Below are 13,656 nucleotides of genomic sequence, written 5' to 3' on the forward strand. Positions count from 1 at the left end.
CTTCAAAAAGCTGTGTAGGTGGGGCAGTCGTTACTGACACATCCAGTGCAGAGCCAGGATGGCCCAAACACTGGCTTATCCTTTCCGAATCTCGTCTCCCACAGCTGTAAGGTGGAGTGGTGCTCGCTACCTCACAGAGGTGTTGTAAAGATTAGACGTAATCTTGCCAGGGAGGCACTTTGTAAACTGTGAAGTCCTATGCAGATGGAAGGAAAGGCCTGTGCCTGCCTTGATCATAGTACTATACAAACTGTACTGTATTTTCATTCCTCTTAGTTATCTCCCTAAAGAGACTCTGAGTTCCTCGAACACAGGAATGTGTTTTATTTGATTTTGTTATCCTCAACATGTAGCAGTGTCTGAGACACAATAGGGGCTCTATCACTGTGAGATGGATGGATGGATGGAGGAACAGATGGATAGATGGATAGATGGAGGCATGGGTGAATGATGGATGGATGGAGAGATGGATGGAGGGGTCATGATGAATGGAGGGATAATGAGTGGATGGTTGAGGGGATGGGTGGATGGATGGAGGAAAGAACAGATGGATAGATGGATAGATGGAGGGATGGATGGATGGAGGGAGGGATGATGAATGGAGGGATGATGAGGGGATGGGTGGATGGATGAATGGAGGGATGGAGGAATAGATGGATGGAGGAATAGATAGTTGGAGGAATGGGTGACTGATGGATGGATAGATGGATGGGGGGAGGGATGATGAATAGAAGGATAATGAATGGATGAATGAGGGGATGGGTGGATGGATGAATGGAGGGATGATAGGTGGATGAATGAGTTGATGTATGGATGGATGAACAGATGGATAGATGGGTAGATGGAGGGATTGGTGGATGATGGATGGATGAGTGGGTGGATAGATTAGTGAATGGATGGATAGACAAAGAGATGATGGATAGATGAATGGATGAATTAAGGGATGACAGACGGATGGATGGATGAGTAACTGGATGGACAAATGGATAAATGGATAGATGGTTGAATAAGTGAATGGATGGAAGGAGGATGCATGGATGTAAGACAAGGCTAATCATCCTCCACTCACTTTCTTTGCAAGACCTTCCACCTGATTACTCAACAAACATTTATTCAGTTCAAACTTGGCACACAGCACCATGTGAGGCCCAAGAGATACATGGGCTAATAAAACAGAGTTCCTGCCCTCCTGAAAACTGAAAAGAAGGAGCCCTGGCTTCCTGGATTCAAATCCCAGCTCTGCCAGCAACTAGCTGTGCATCTGTGATGTTTCCCCACTTCCTCTCAATTAAATGGGGAAAATATCAGTACTTATCACATAGGGAGGTCTTGGGGGGATTAAATGAGTTACCAAATGCCAAGTGTTTGGGACAGGGCCTGGCACCCAGCAAAGTCTCTTGTGAGTGTTGGTTGCTATTATCCTAATAGAGAAGCTGGCATGAAAAACGGGAAATAGGATGCCCCTTGGGCAATACAACAGGAACCTACACAAAGAAAGGAAAGGAGGAAGCAATGAGTTGTGTCTTGAAGGAATATGTCAAGAAAAACTTTTCAGAGGGAAACCTTTGAGCAGGGTCATGAAACCAGGAGTTCTCTAAGAGATTGTGGACTTGCCTGGGACCACCTGGCTATAAGCACAAAACCATTCGGTTCCTTTCCGTCACTTCTGGTTGGGTGAGGGGTCTCTGGCAAAGGGGCAGAAGGTGCGTGAGAGGCTATGAATGGCCAGGACTGTCCCGGGGCCAGCCGGGGCGCCTGGTGGCCAAGCTTAGAAACATGACAGGTCCTCTTGGGAGGGCTGATGGCAGGGAGCATTGGGTTTCAGGCTGCTGGCGTCGGCCTCCGTGGTGCCCTTTCTGTCGGTTATGATAGTCCAGACGGTGCCCAACCTCCTCCCCTTCTTTCCACACACACAACCACTCCACCCCCTGTGGCCTGAACTGTCCTGCCTCGCCACAATGGCACCTGCCCTAAAATAGCTTCCCATGTGAGGGCTAGAGAAAGGAAAAGATTAGACCTTCCCTGGATGAGAGAGAGAAAGAGAAGGAGGGCAGGGGAGGGGGAGAGCGAGCCATTGAGGGATCTTTGTCAAGCATCCCAGAAGGTATAAAAACGCCGTTGGGGCCAGGCGGTCTCAAACCCCAGCTGTTGGGACCAGGACACCCAGTGAACCCATACGTGCTCTTCTTGTCTTCTTCAGACTGCGCCATGGGGCTCAGCGACGGGGAATGGCAGTTGGTGCTGAACGTCTGGGGGAAGGTGGAGGCTGACATCCCAAGCCACGGGCAGGAAGTCCTCATCAGGTAAAGGGAGAAATTCTATTGCCCCGGCCACCCACACCCTAAGATCAAGGGTGTTCAGCGGCAAGATGGAAAGTTTGTACTGGGGTAGGTCAGTTGGCTGCATTAGTTAAGGGTGTTAGAACCCTCACTTGCTTTTTCTTTGCTTTTAAGTGTTAGGGATTCGACTCAGGAGAGGCAAAGGGAGCCATTTCAGGCTGATGTCAGCAGCTGGAGGAAGCTTGAGAATCAAACCTTGGATGCTCAGAGTCCACCAGGAAGAATTTTAGAATTATAGACAGTCAGAGTTAACAAGGGCCCTGAGAGATTTTGTACAGCCACTTCTCTTACAGGATGAGGACACAAAGGGACTGAGAAGGGGAGGACATTTCCAGAGTTACAGCCCATTAAATGCTCTTAAAGTGTCAAGGTTAAGACATGGTCTTCAAGGGGAGACAGATCCGGTTCTAGACTTGGCTCTGCCACTGAGCCCCTGGGTGGCCTTTGGTAAGCTGCTCAACCTCTCGGAGCCTCAATTTCCTCTCCTGTACAGCGAAGGGGTATCCTAATATCTACGTCCTGGAGGACGTGAGAATTAAGTAAGATAATGCATGCGACAGGCCTGGCTTGGCTCCTGGCATATACTGAGTACTAGAAATGTCAGTAGCTATGACAGATGAAGCCCAGGCTAAGGACCTTTCAAAGCATCGCAATGAGAGAACAGAAGATAGAGGTTCATTAGTGACCTTTGATGTTGAGTATGTCTCCAGTTTGAGAGCTCGGAATGATGTGGTCTCCAAGTATATCCTGTCTTCTACCACAAGGACTTCCAGAATACACCACAGAAAACAAAATTCTGAGTTTTGCAAGTAGAGGATGGCTGTGGTTTGTACATAGAAGTGCATCTCCTCGTTGCCTTCCATCCCAAATGGTGATACGATCTTCTCTTCTCCTGGCCCCTTCCCTCACCATTCTGAGCTGGTTCCATCACAAGTCTAATGGGTTACGAATCAACATTTCTGCCCCCGGGAGGAAGGAAGTGGGCTCCGAGGTTGCCACAAGTGAATGGATTGTCTTCGGCACTTTAATTTGCAGATTAATTTCTCCTTATTTGTGAGCCAGAGCCAATTTTCCTCTTCCACTCTGTCATCCTTTGGGTCTCCCTTGGGCTTTACCCATTTCCAGCTGCCGTCTGCCTTGGGAGCATGGCTGGTCCTGGAAGCTCCGTTATCTAAAATTTGAGCCCTTAGTGGTCCGTGCTAGAAACACTTGAGGAAGGACAGTCGAGTTTACTATTGACTGTAATGGCAACATGGTGTGTTCATTATGTCTTTTTTCTCCTGTCCCTGTCATCTGGCTGCAACAGGCCCTGCTGGATTGCATAGAGTGCCCCCCCGACCAACACACACACACACACACACACACACACACAAATTGACATCAACTCCTGGGCCACCGATTTGCCATGTGATCTTGGACCAGTCTCCCTACCTCTGGGTCTTATTTCTCTGTTGGTTGAGCGGTGGGATTGTCTTCCACGGTCTCTGAGATCCCGTCCCACGCTCCTGCCCTAGAATTCTGAGTCCATGATGCACCTTTGCTTTTGGAGAGGAGGTAGGACAGTCAGGTGTGGAGTTAGGAGACCAGAGTTTGCAAAGCAGAGGTCTTTCCAAGGTGATTTGGGAGCTGCCAGACCTAAGGCAGTCGACTTGCATGTCTTGAAAGAGACTCAGGGTGCTGCATCATCAGGGAGGCTCAGGGAGGTTTGCCAGGGGCTGGGGGCCAGGGATAAAACATAATGCCTAGGGCTGCTGGCCCCTGAAAGGTCCTAGAGGCCTGGTGCCCTGTCACGTCTTAGGCTGTCGGACAAGCAGAGACTGTGCCAACTGGTTCTGCCCTCTCAGTGTTTGGGGTACAGGGAGGATGGCCGCCCTGGGGGCAGGGTGGAGGAGGCTGGCGCCCAGGACTGCAAATGTCCCCGTGGGAGTTGGCATCTTGGCTTTGTTCTAGATACTGACTCTGGATTTTCTAACTGACCTTGAAAGGTTATGTCTCCAATCTTCTGACTGTAAAAGAGGGCAAATTCCATGAAGCCCAGTCTGTAAAACACTGAGGCCTTCACTGCAAGTACACGAACATCAAATTCTAGAACATAGAAGCTTGGGAGGTCACTCGGAGATTCTGGCTCCAGGAGTGGGGCTTCGGAAGGAAGGGGGCTGCTAAGTGGGTTCCACACCCCCGTTTTTCCTTCCTTTACTCAAACCTTTTTTTGTTTTATTTACTTTGGCCTTTTTTTTTTTTTTTTTGGAACAAAGAACAAAGGATTTCAAGGCCATAAAACGTTTGAAAATCACCAGTGGTGATTTTCATTACAGGGAGGAACTGGGCCTGAGAGTCTGCACTGGTTAATGGCAGCCACAGGCAGGCCCCAAAATTCCTGGGTGATGGCGATGACAATGGTAGAGATGATGAGAGGAGAAAGACAGCAACCATTTATTCAGCACATACTGATTACTGGGCTCTGTGTTAAGTGTTTCACTCACTGAAGCCTGACAACAATCTTATGACGTAGATATGATTATGATCACCACATTTAACAGAGAGGTTAAGTAACTTACCCCAAGTCACACAGCACGTAAGAGAGCAGCTGGAATTCAAATTCAGGCAGCTTGGATCCAGAATCCTTGCTCCTTGTTGTTGTTGTCGTTGAGATGGAGTCTTGCTGGGATTACAGGCACACGCCACCATGCTTGGCTAATTTTTGTATTTTTAGTAGAGACTGGGTTTTGCCATGTTGGCCAGGCTGGTCTCGAACTGCTGACCTCCGGTGATCTGCCCGCCTTGGCCTCCCAAAGTGCTGGGATTACAAGTATGAGCCAATGCGCCCAGCCCAGAATCCTTGCTCTTGACCACTATGCTATACTGCCCCATGACCTTGCCACACGCAAGATGGGCTGCCATCCACACTCTGGTTCTTTTATTCTAGCAGAGCCAGAGGGGTGTTCATGGATCTGAGCGTGTGCTCCATGTTCCATGTGGGTGCCCAACTGGGCCTCAGTTCAGAGAACAGCAGGCAAACGACCTCCCTTCTCTCTGACTTGCCCTGAAGATCTGTCTGATGAACCAGGCCCACGGACAGCAGGGTTGAAGCTGGAAACACAGGCAAGCGGGGCTTTCGGAAATACTAGAGAAAACGCCTTCCGTCCATTTCCACAGGCTGAGGGGTTTCCATCTGTTCATCTTCCGGGTGGCTGTTATCAGGCAAATCCAGGAGAACGACCTTCTGTGGCTGCCTGGGGGGCTCCTGGCTGCAAGGCCTGGGCCCACAGGAGGGCAGGCAGCTGTGTGGTGCCGGAATGATCTGGTGGGAACAAATTAGCTCAATTCTGCTCTGCTGTTTAAAGTAAATATGGGGCGGGGTGTGGTAGCTCAGGCCTATAATCCCAGCACTTTGGGAGGCAGGATGGGAGGATTGCTTGAGTCCAGGAGTTCGAGACCAGCCTGGGCCACATAGTGAGACCTCTTCTCTACAAAAAATAAACAAAATTAGCTGGGCGTGGTGGCGGGCGCCTGTAGTTCCAGCTACTCAGGAGGCTGAGGTAGGAGGATCCCTTGGGCCCAGGAGATCGAGGCTGCAGTGAGCCACGATCACACCACTGCACTCCAGGCTGGGCAACAGAGCGATAACCTCTCTCAAAAAAATATTAGTAAAGCAAATACGAGCTCTCTCCCTGGCTGTCTGGTGCTGAGAGTGGAGAGTAAGGCATTGGTGGGTCTAGACCTACCCTTTTGGTTTACATATGGATGAGCCAAGATCCAGAGAGGCTGACTTCAACATCACAGAGCACATTGGCGCCAAAACTGGGACCGGAACTCAGCTTCCGTAACTGTCAGTCCCATGTTCTCTTCCCTAGATATCAGAGGGCAGGAGCAGGTCCCAAAATGTCTGAGACCCCCAGCTGCCTTGTGTCCCAAATTCTTGGCCCTGTTCTGCCCCAGACAGTCTCCTTTCAGCGTCCTGACCTCGGACCATCGCCTGTGCTGCCAGGTCTTGCATCTGTCAGGCGGGAGTTCAAGGATCATTGTCGCCAGATAATAATAGTCAGGAGCTCAGGGACCCTTGGATGAAAGGTGTCAGAGACAAGCTGTCAGTGACGCACGAGGATTTGGACAGCGTCCTGGGGCACGGCGGCAGACCATGCCCAACGTGGGGGAAGGGAGTCTATGTGGCCCAGTGGGTTTGGGGCTGGACTCACATCCCGGTTTGCACGCTTGTGTCAGGACACATGCGATCTTGGAGCAGGTGAATTGTTGATGTTATCAACAGGACACACTATTAGGAATCTAGGATCCTGGGATAGGATGGACTTTGAGATCAACAAATCTAGCCCCCTCTTCCAAACGCACAATTATTTTATCACCCAAAGAAACACACTTTCAACACCATTCTCACACACTTACTATTTGATCAATAGTCAGATCTCCCATCAGGAAGGGGGCCTAATAACTTGTTAGGTCCAACTTCGAATATGTGCACAGAGACACACACAAATGTGCACTTTGTTAAACAAAGGTGATCGGGCGCGGTGGCTCACACCTGTAATCCCGGCACTTTGGGAGGTCGAGGCGGGTGGATCATCTGAGGTCAGGAGTTCGAGGCCAGCCTGGCCAATGTGGCGAAACCCTGTCTCTACTAAAAAATACAAAAAGTTAGCCGGGCGTAGTGGCGCATGCCTGTAGTCCCAGCTACTTGGGAGGCTGAGGTAGGAGAATTGCTCAAACCCAGGAGGTGAAGGTTGCAGTGAACTGAGATTGCACCACTGCACTCCAGCCTGGGCAACAGAGCAAGACTCCATCTCAAAAAAGAAAACAAAAACAAAAACAAAAAAAAAACCATGAACTCATTCTCGGGTTGAGGAGCTGAGCGTCCTGGTCGTGAAACATCCTCCGCATAAAACCCTGGGGTAGAGACTACGGGGATCAGGTGCTTCCTTGTGACAACTTCTGGGTGTGGTGGCTCAGGGTGCAAACTGGAGTGTGGCCACAGTACATACTGTGTACTTTTACAAGGATGTCATGGAGCCTGGAAACCATAAAAGAGGAGCTTTGCAAGGAACTGAAACTGTTAGACAGGAGAGAGAACCCTGAGCAGACAGGGTTGCCCCTGCCAAACATTTCAGGCTGTGGCAATAGGGAAAGGGTGGGAGTTGTGAAACTGTTTCATTTTGGGTTTGGGTCTGGGCTCTGCTGCTGGCCAGCCACGTGACCTTGGGCAAGCCACTAATCTCTGTGGTCTTCCATGAGTGAAAGGCGGAAACTCACTCCTACCCAGAGGGCACGTCTGACTCCCTTTAACCAGCACCCACCTGCTCACAGCAGGAAGGACTGAGATCTAAAGCTGGAGGTGGGTGCTCAGGGTCCCAGCAGAGGCCCCTGGGGCACCTCACTGAGCGCCTGGCAGGAGTGAGTGCCTGTCTCAGGGCTGGGTTGGGTTGCTCCCACCAAGATCCTTCATCGTCTGCACAGTGAGGGGACTGGGAGGTTCAGAGAGTCACAGCTTGGGCTCAAAACAAGCGACAGGTTTCTGAGTGTGAGGATTGTTCTGGCGTGGAATGGTCCTCACACGTAGGAGTGAGCCTCCTGTAGCTAGAGCTATTTAAGCAGCTGAAGGACAATCCCTAGGCAGGAAGTTGCAGAGATAGTCGCAGCGTGGACTAGAACTGCTGTTTTGGTCACTCAGAGACCTCATAGCCTGGCTTCTCTGGACAGCACCCCTGCAATAATGAGCTGGCAACTTTATGCCTTGGAACCTCGGTTTCCACATCTGTAAAATGGGAATAATATGAATGACTCAAAAGGAAAACGCAAACTGAGTCTATCATGGAACCTGGCACATAGTAGGTGCTCAGCTAGTCCGGGATCCTTCAGCCTCAGTGTTCCTGGCCCACCCACAATGCCATTCAGCCATCTCCTCTCCAGGCAACTTGGGGAAAATTGGAGTGAAACCAGCGAGCAATGCAAAGATGCTTTTTCCCTTCCTGTCCCTCATAGTAAAGAAGATGATAATGATAATAAAATAACAATAGCAAGCATTTATATAACACTCACTATGTACCAGACACCCTGTTGGTACATAGCACACACTATCTCACTTAATCCTTTAGGTAGGGACAAGTTATCTCCATTCCTTGTATGAGGAAGCTGAGGCACAGAGAGGTGAAGCAAATGGCCCGAGGTCACACAGCTGGGAAGACAGGGAACTAAACTTGAACTCTAGTCTGGCTGCCCCCAGACCTCACACCGCACCTCCCATGCCTGACTCCAGCCTTCCCTGCACCCACAGGCTCTTTAAGGGTCACCCTGAGACTCTGGAGAAGTTTGACAAGTTCAAGCATCTGAAGTCAGAGGACGAGATGAAGGCGTCTGAGGACCTAAAGAAGCATGGCGCCACCGTGCTCACTGCCCTGGGCGGCATCCTTAAGAAGAAGGGGCATCACGAGGCGGAGATTAAGCCCCTGGCGCAGTCGCATGCCACCAAGCACAAGATCCCCGTGAAGTACCTGGAGGTAGGAGGCAGAGCCTGGGCAGGTGGGAGGATGTGGGGAAGGCCTCGGGGTGGGGCAATGGGATCTGGGTTCAAGTCCCAGCTCAGCCACTAACTTGTGGGATGTCCTATGCCACTCCTCTCTGTGCTCCAGGCTTCTCATTTGTCAAGGGGACTGCCACCCACTTTGCCTTCCTCCTGGGATCGTTGAGAATGAACACCTTTAGCATTTTTAATTTAGCATGCCAAATTCACATCTTATTACCAAAGAGGAAGGGGAGAGGGGATATTGGGTGCAAAATTGGCATCCTCTCCATGGGTAGGTACCATTATCATATCCATTCGATAGATGGGGAAACTGAGGCACACAGAGGTTAAGCAGCTTGTCCATGGTCACAGAGGTGGATAACAGCAGAGCCAAGATTCAAATGCAGGTCTCCATTACTACAGAACCCCAGCCCCTGTGCCACTGGGAGTCTGGTACATGCAGGACTTACGTTGCAGGAGCTCAGCGACTGGGGCTCAATTTGGGGCGGGGGTGGCCAGCAGCCTGGCTCTACTGGTTCCAGCATCTTCACAGATGGGAGACAAGACCTTGGTTTCCAGCACAAGCAATGGGTTTGAACCTCCTGAGATGGGTTGGAAAGTTGGGTGGATCAGGGTTGGGGCAGGAACCTGGGCTTCAGGTTGTGTGTCTGTAACTGGTGGGAGGAGGCGATCTGGGGAGAGGAGGGAGCTGGGGATGAAGGACTACAGGGACAGGTGCATGCCCCGAAGGTAGAAACAGCAGGAAGTCTGGTGCAGCAATGAGGGTGAGGATGTGGTGATAGCTACGCGCTGGGATGGGCCACGGTGAGCATTTACTGCCATGCCTAGCACATGGTATCCATCCTCAAAGTTGCCTCATGGCCAAAACGGCTGCAAGAGCTCCAGTCACCTCTTCTATATCCCCAACTGGAAGGAGGAGAAAGAGAGGCATGCTCTCTTTTGAGAAATTTAAGGAGTCCCAGAAATCTTGTCCAACAATTTTATTTACATCTCATTGGCTGGAAGTTAGTTCTGGAGCCACCCTGTCTGCATGGGAAGCTGGGAAAGGTGGTCTATTACCCCTCCAAATACAACTAGTGTTCTGTTACCAAGGAAGAAGGGGAAATGGATATTGCGGAGGTAATTAGCAGTCTCTGCCCCAGGCACGTACGTTTCTCATCCCCATTTTACTGGTTTGGAAACTGAGAGCTCAGAGGGGTTAAGTAGCTTGCCCAAGGTCACACAGCTGAGAAGCCAGGAGGTACAGTCAGATCTATGGTACTCTGGAACCAGGCTCCGAATCCACTGTGGCACAATATCACCTCTTGCTTGACAACCACCACCACCCCTCTTTAGCCTCAACCCTTGCACCCCACCCTGCAATTGTGCAGAGTCCTGCCTGCCCAACGACTTCACATCACCAGCGTGAACAGACAGCCCTGCACGTGAGGCCATCCCTGCCTCCCTATCTTCTCTCTGCAAATCCCTGTTCATCCACTAAGGCCCAGTGTGAAGCCATCTCCCCTACTTGGGCCCCAGGCCCATGAGGCCCTCAGCTTCTCCATCTGCCAGCCCCTCCCTGCACTGTGGTACTTTATCCTCATCCCCGGCCATAGCACTGCCAGGCTGTGTTATAATTTGTCTCTTTGCCCAGTGGTCTCCCAGCAGGCACTCAGCTCCCGAGGGGCTACCATTTCTGTGCCCCAGTGGCATGTGGTTGGTTCACCATACACTTCCAATGACTGAGTTCTCTCTCTAGAGAGGAAGAAGCTGAGTCTTGGATAGAAAAAACCACGCAGCCAAGATATCACAACCAGTTGGCCGCTAGAACCCAGGTCTCCCTAGAACATGCTTAATCTGATGCATAAGCTCTGCAAAAAATTAAGGCAGAGCCCAGGTGTCTGCTCTTCCCCCTCACGGTGGACCGTCCTTCTGTGCTGTTCATAAGGCAGCCTCCACCTCACCTGTGGACAGATCGTCTCTCTGAGGGACTGAGGGGCTGCACAGGGTGGTGGGTGCCGAGAGGGTTTTCATTCCTCAATTATGCAGTGGCCCCATTCCACTGTTTGCTAGATATGAGTGGCTCTGCCATGGACCCTAGAAAGTCTGAGCTGGGGGTCCAACCAGGTCATCTGGGTGGGTGAAGTCACACATGGGGTCGGGGCATAGGTGGCCCTGGAACTTGGTTCTCTCAAGTTCTCTAAGGACAGGGCTTGCTCCATGACACCCCGAGCCCCCACTTTGTTTTGTGGCATTCATGAAATGGAAGGTGAAGTTAAGCGTCCACCTCGATGCCCAAGAGGAGGTGTTTGTGGAGCTGTTCCTCTTTCCGAGCGGAGGGGCTTACAGGGTGTTGATGCTTCTTGAGGCCTCCCTTTGCATGTCCCACCCGCGACTATCCCTGCTTTATGTCACTTGCACCCTGGGGCCCTGAGAAAACGAGAAACCCAGCCTTGGTTCAGCCACTGCCTCCATTCCCAGCTTTGGCAGTGACCTGCCCACAGCCTCCTGGGCACAAATCCATCTCTGCTCTCCGCTTCCTGTGTGACCTCCGTCGGGCCACCTGTCTCCTCTGTAAAATGACACTCCTTGGTGCACCGGCCAGGGCTGCAGTTGGGATCAAATCTGGTTAACTGTTGAGAAAGCACAGCCGCGTTTTACATCCACCAGTCTTTCTGTCCCTAAAGCAGCCCCATGCTACATCTCCGTTTTCCCATGCCCATCTCCATTATCCAGGTAATGAGACCATGGGTACTAAAGCAAATGGCAATGCTGAGGCTGATAGCAGACATTCTCCATCCTGGGAGCCAGCCATGGGCCTCAGGCCTGTCCTCTTCCTCTCCCTACTTCCCTCCCACCAGTGTTTCTGCGCTTGGTACAAAAAATAGGAGGCTGTGCTCCCAAAATAAGGACTTCAAAACAATAACCGTATCAAGTCATTAAGTATGCAAAAATTGCATAGACACAAATAGAAATAGTTCCTTTCTAGACTTTCTGATTGCAAAATCCTGAATACAATAATGAAATCTGAGCATTTCCCTTCTTTTCTGCTGCCCCCATGCGGGTGGTGCCCTGAGCCCTCACCTGACTTCAATGGAATCCACATCCTGATGGAGTGGAGGGGGCTGTGGGTAAGAGAGTGGGCTCCGGAGCCGGCCCTCCTGGGTCCAAATGCCCCTTCCATTCAACCTCCTCTTGCCTCAGTTTCTGCATCTGTAAATCGAGGGCAGTGGTAGTATCTATCCCACAGTGGCTGTGGGGATCAAAGGGGTTCATCCATGGAGATCACACAGACTCTCACCCGGTGCCTACAAAGTGCTCAATACACGGTCCTGGAATAAAGAGAAGGTGGGAGGAGACCTGGCCCCCATCTGGCTCCTGGTTTGTCCCACCCCGGTGACCACCTTCTCTCTTCACTCTCCCTGCAGTTAATCTCGGAATCCATCATTCAAGTTCTGCAGAGCAAGCATCCCGGGGACTTCGGTGCCGACGCCCAGGGGGCCATGAACAAGGCCCTGGAGCTGTTCCGGAACGACATGGCCGCCAAGTACAAGGAGCTGGGCTTCCAGGGTTAGGCTCCTGCTGCCCCCACCCCACCCACCTGGGCCCTGGGTCCAAGAGAGGGCGGGGATCTGATCTCGTGTAGCCGTGTAGAGTTTGCTTCTGAGTGTCTTTTTTGTTTAGTAGAGGTGGGCAGGAGCAGCTGAGGGGCTGGGGCTGGGGTGTTGAAGTTGGCTTCGCATGCCCAGCCATGGGCCTCCCTGTGGAGTGTCATCACCCTGGGAACCAGGAGTGGCCCTTGGCTCACTGTGTTCTCCATGGTTTGGGTCGGAGTTCATCGTCCTTTCTTCTAAATCCCAACCTAACTTCTTCCAACCTCCAAACTGGCTGTAACTACCCCAAATCCAAGCCATTAAGTACCCCTGACAGTGGCAGTTTTCTGATTCATCACTGGCCCCTTGAAGACAGCAGAATGTCCCTTTGCAGTGAGGAGGAGATCTGGGCTGGGCGGAGCAGCTGGGGAAGCGTTTGAGTATCTGGAACATGTGTGTGCCTTCTCAGGTATGGCAGTGACTCACCTGGTTTTAATAAAACACCCTGCAACATCTCAGTCTCTGCATGGCATTTTTCATCTCCTAGAGTAAATGACGCCCCCACCAGCACCAGCATCAAGGAAGAAATGGAGGGAAGGCAGACCCTGGTTTGTGTGTGCAGAGAGCCTCAGGGAAGAGGAGAAGGGGAGGAGGAGAAGCAGGAGGGTGAGAGGGACAGGAGCCTACCCTCCTTAGACCACCCTTCAGAGGCAGGCCCACTGCAGGGCATGGGGAAATGGAGGGGACAGCCTTGGCCCCAGCCTTGGGAGCATCTTCTCTTTGCGGAAGAGGGGAGGCAGCAAACAGACCTCTGCAATACAAGGAGAGAGTGACAGGTGTGCCGGGCTGTGGGAACCCAGAGGAGAGGGGACAGGATGAGGGAACAGATCGTCATTATGGCTGCAACACCTTCAGTAACATGGGAAGGTCACCCGGCTAGTAAGTGGTAGAGCTGGGACTCAAACTATGGCCTGGAAGGCAGCAGGGACTCCAGCCAGGGAGACAGCAAGGCGGCCAGCCAGTGGCAGCTGCTGACCTTCTGGTCACAGAGAAAGGACAGACACATGGGGAATAATTTACAAACACAGGCCAGGAGACAAAATCCATATCTGCAAAGGCAGAGTGCACGGGCAGAATATGTAAGTATCACTGCAAGAGCCAAGAATAAAATGTTGGCATCTAATTGTGGCAGCCAGGAAGCAAGCTGCAGCAG

General features: G+C 51.5%; 1 protein-coding gene across 4 annotated transcripts in view; it reads left to right on the forward strand.

The window, feature by feature from the left end:
* MB (myoglobin) overlaps positions 1–12,961 on the forward strand; it is a 16,336-nt gene extending 3,375 nt beyond the window's left edge. Inside the window, exons 1-4 of one of the 4 annotated variants that reach the window (XM_011978963.1) lie at positions 1,881–2,104; positions 2,201–2,303; positions 8,623–8,845; positions 12,279–12,961. In XM_011978963.1, coding sequence (XP_011834353.1) covers positions 2,209–2,303; positions 8,623–8,845; positions 12,279–12,425 — 465 coding nt within the window. In that variant the 5' untranslated portion in view covers positions 1,881–2,104; positions 2,201–2,208 and the 3' untranslated portion in view covers positions 12,426–12,961. Of the gene's footprint in view, positions 1–1,880; positions 2,105–2,142; positions 2,304–8,622; positions 8,846–12,278 lie in introns of those variants that run through there. The other 3 variants (XM_011978965.1, XM_011978966.1, XM_011978964.1) reach the window with 3 other exon arrangements.
* Positions 12,962–13,656: the final 695 nt, after the last annotated feature.

This window comes from Mandrillus leucophaeus, unplaced genomic scaffold (assembly GCF_000951045.1).
Source record: "Mandrillus leucophaeus isolate KB7577 unplaced genomic scaffold, Mleu.le_1.0 Scaffold2, whole genome shotgun sequence".
NCBI classification, from domain to species: domain Eukaryota; kingdom Metazoa; phylum Chordata; class Mammalia; order Primates; family Cercopithecidae; genus Mandrillus; species Mandrillus leucophaeus.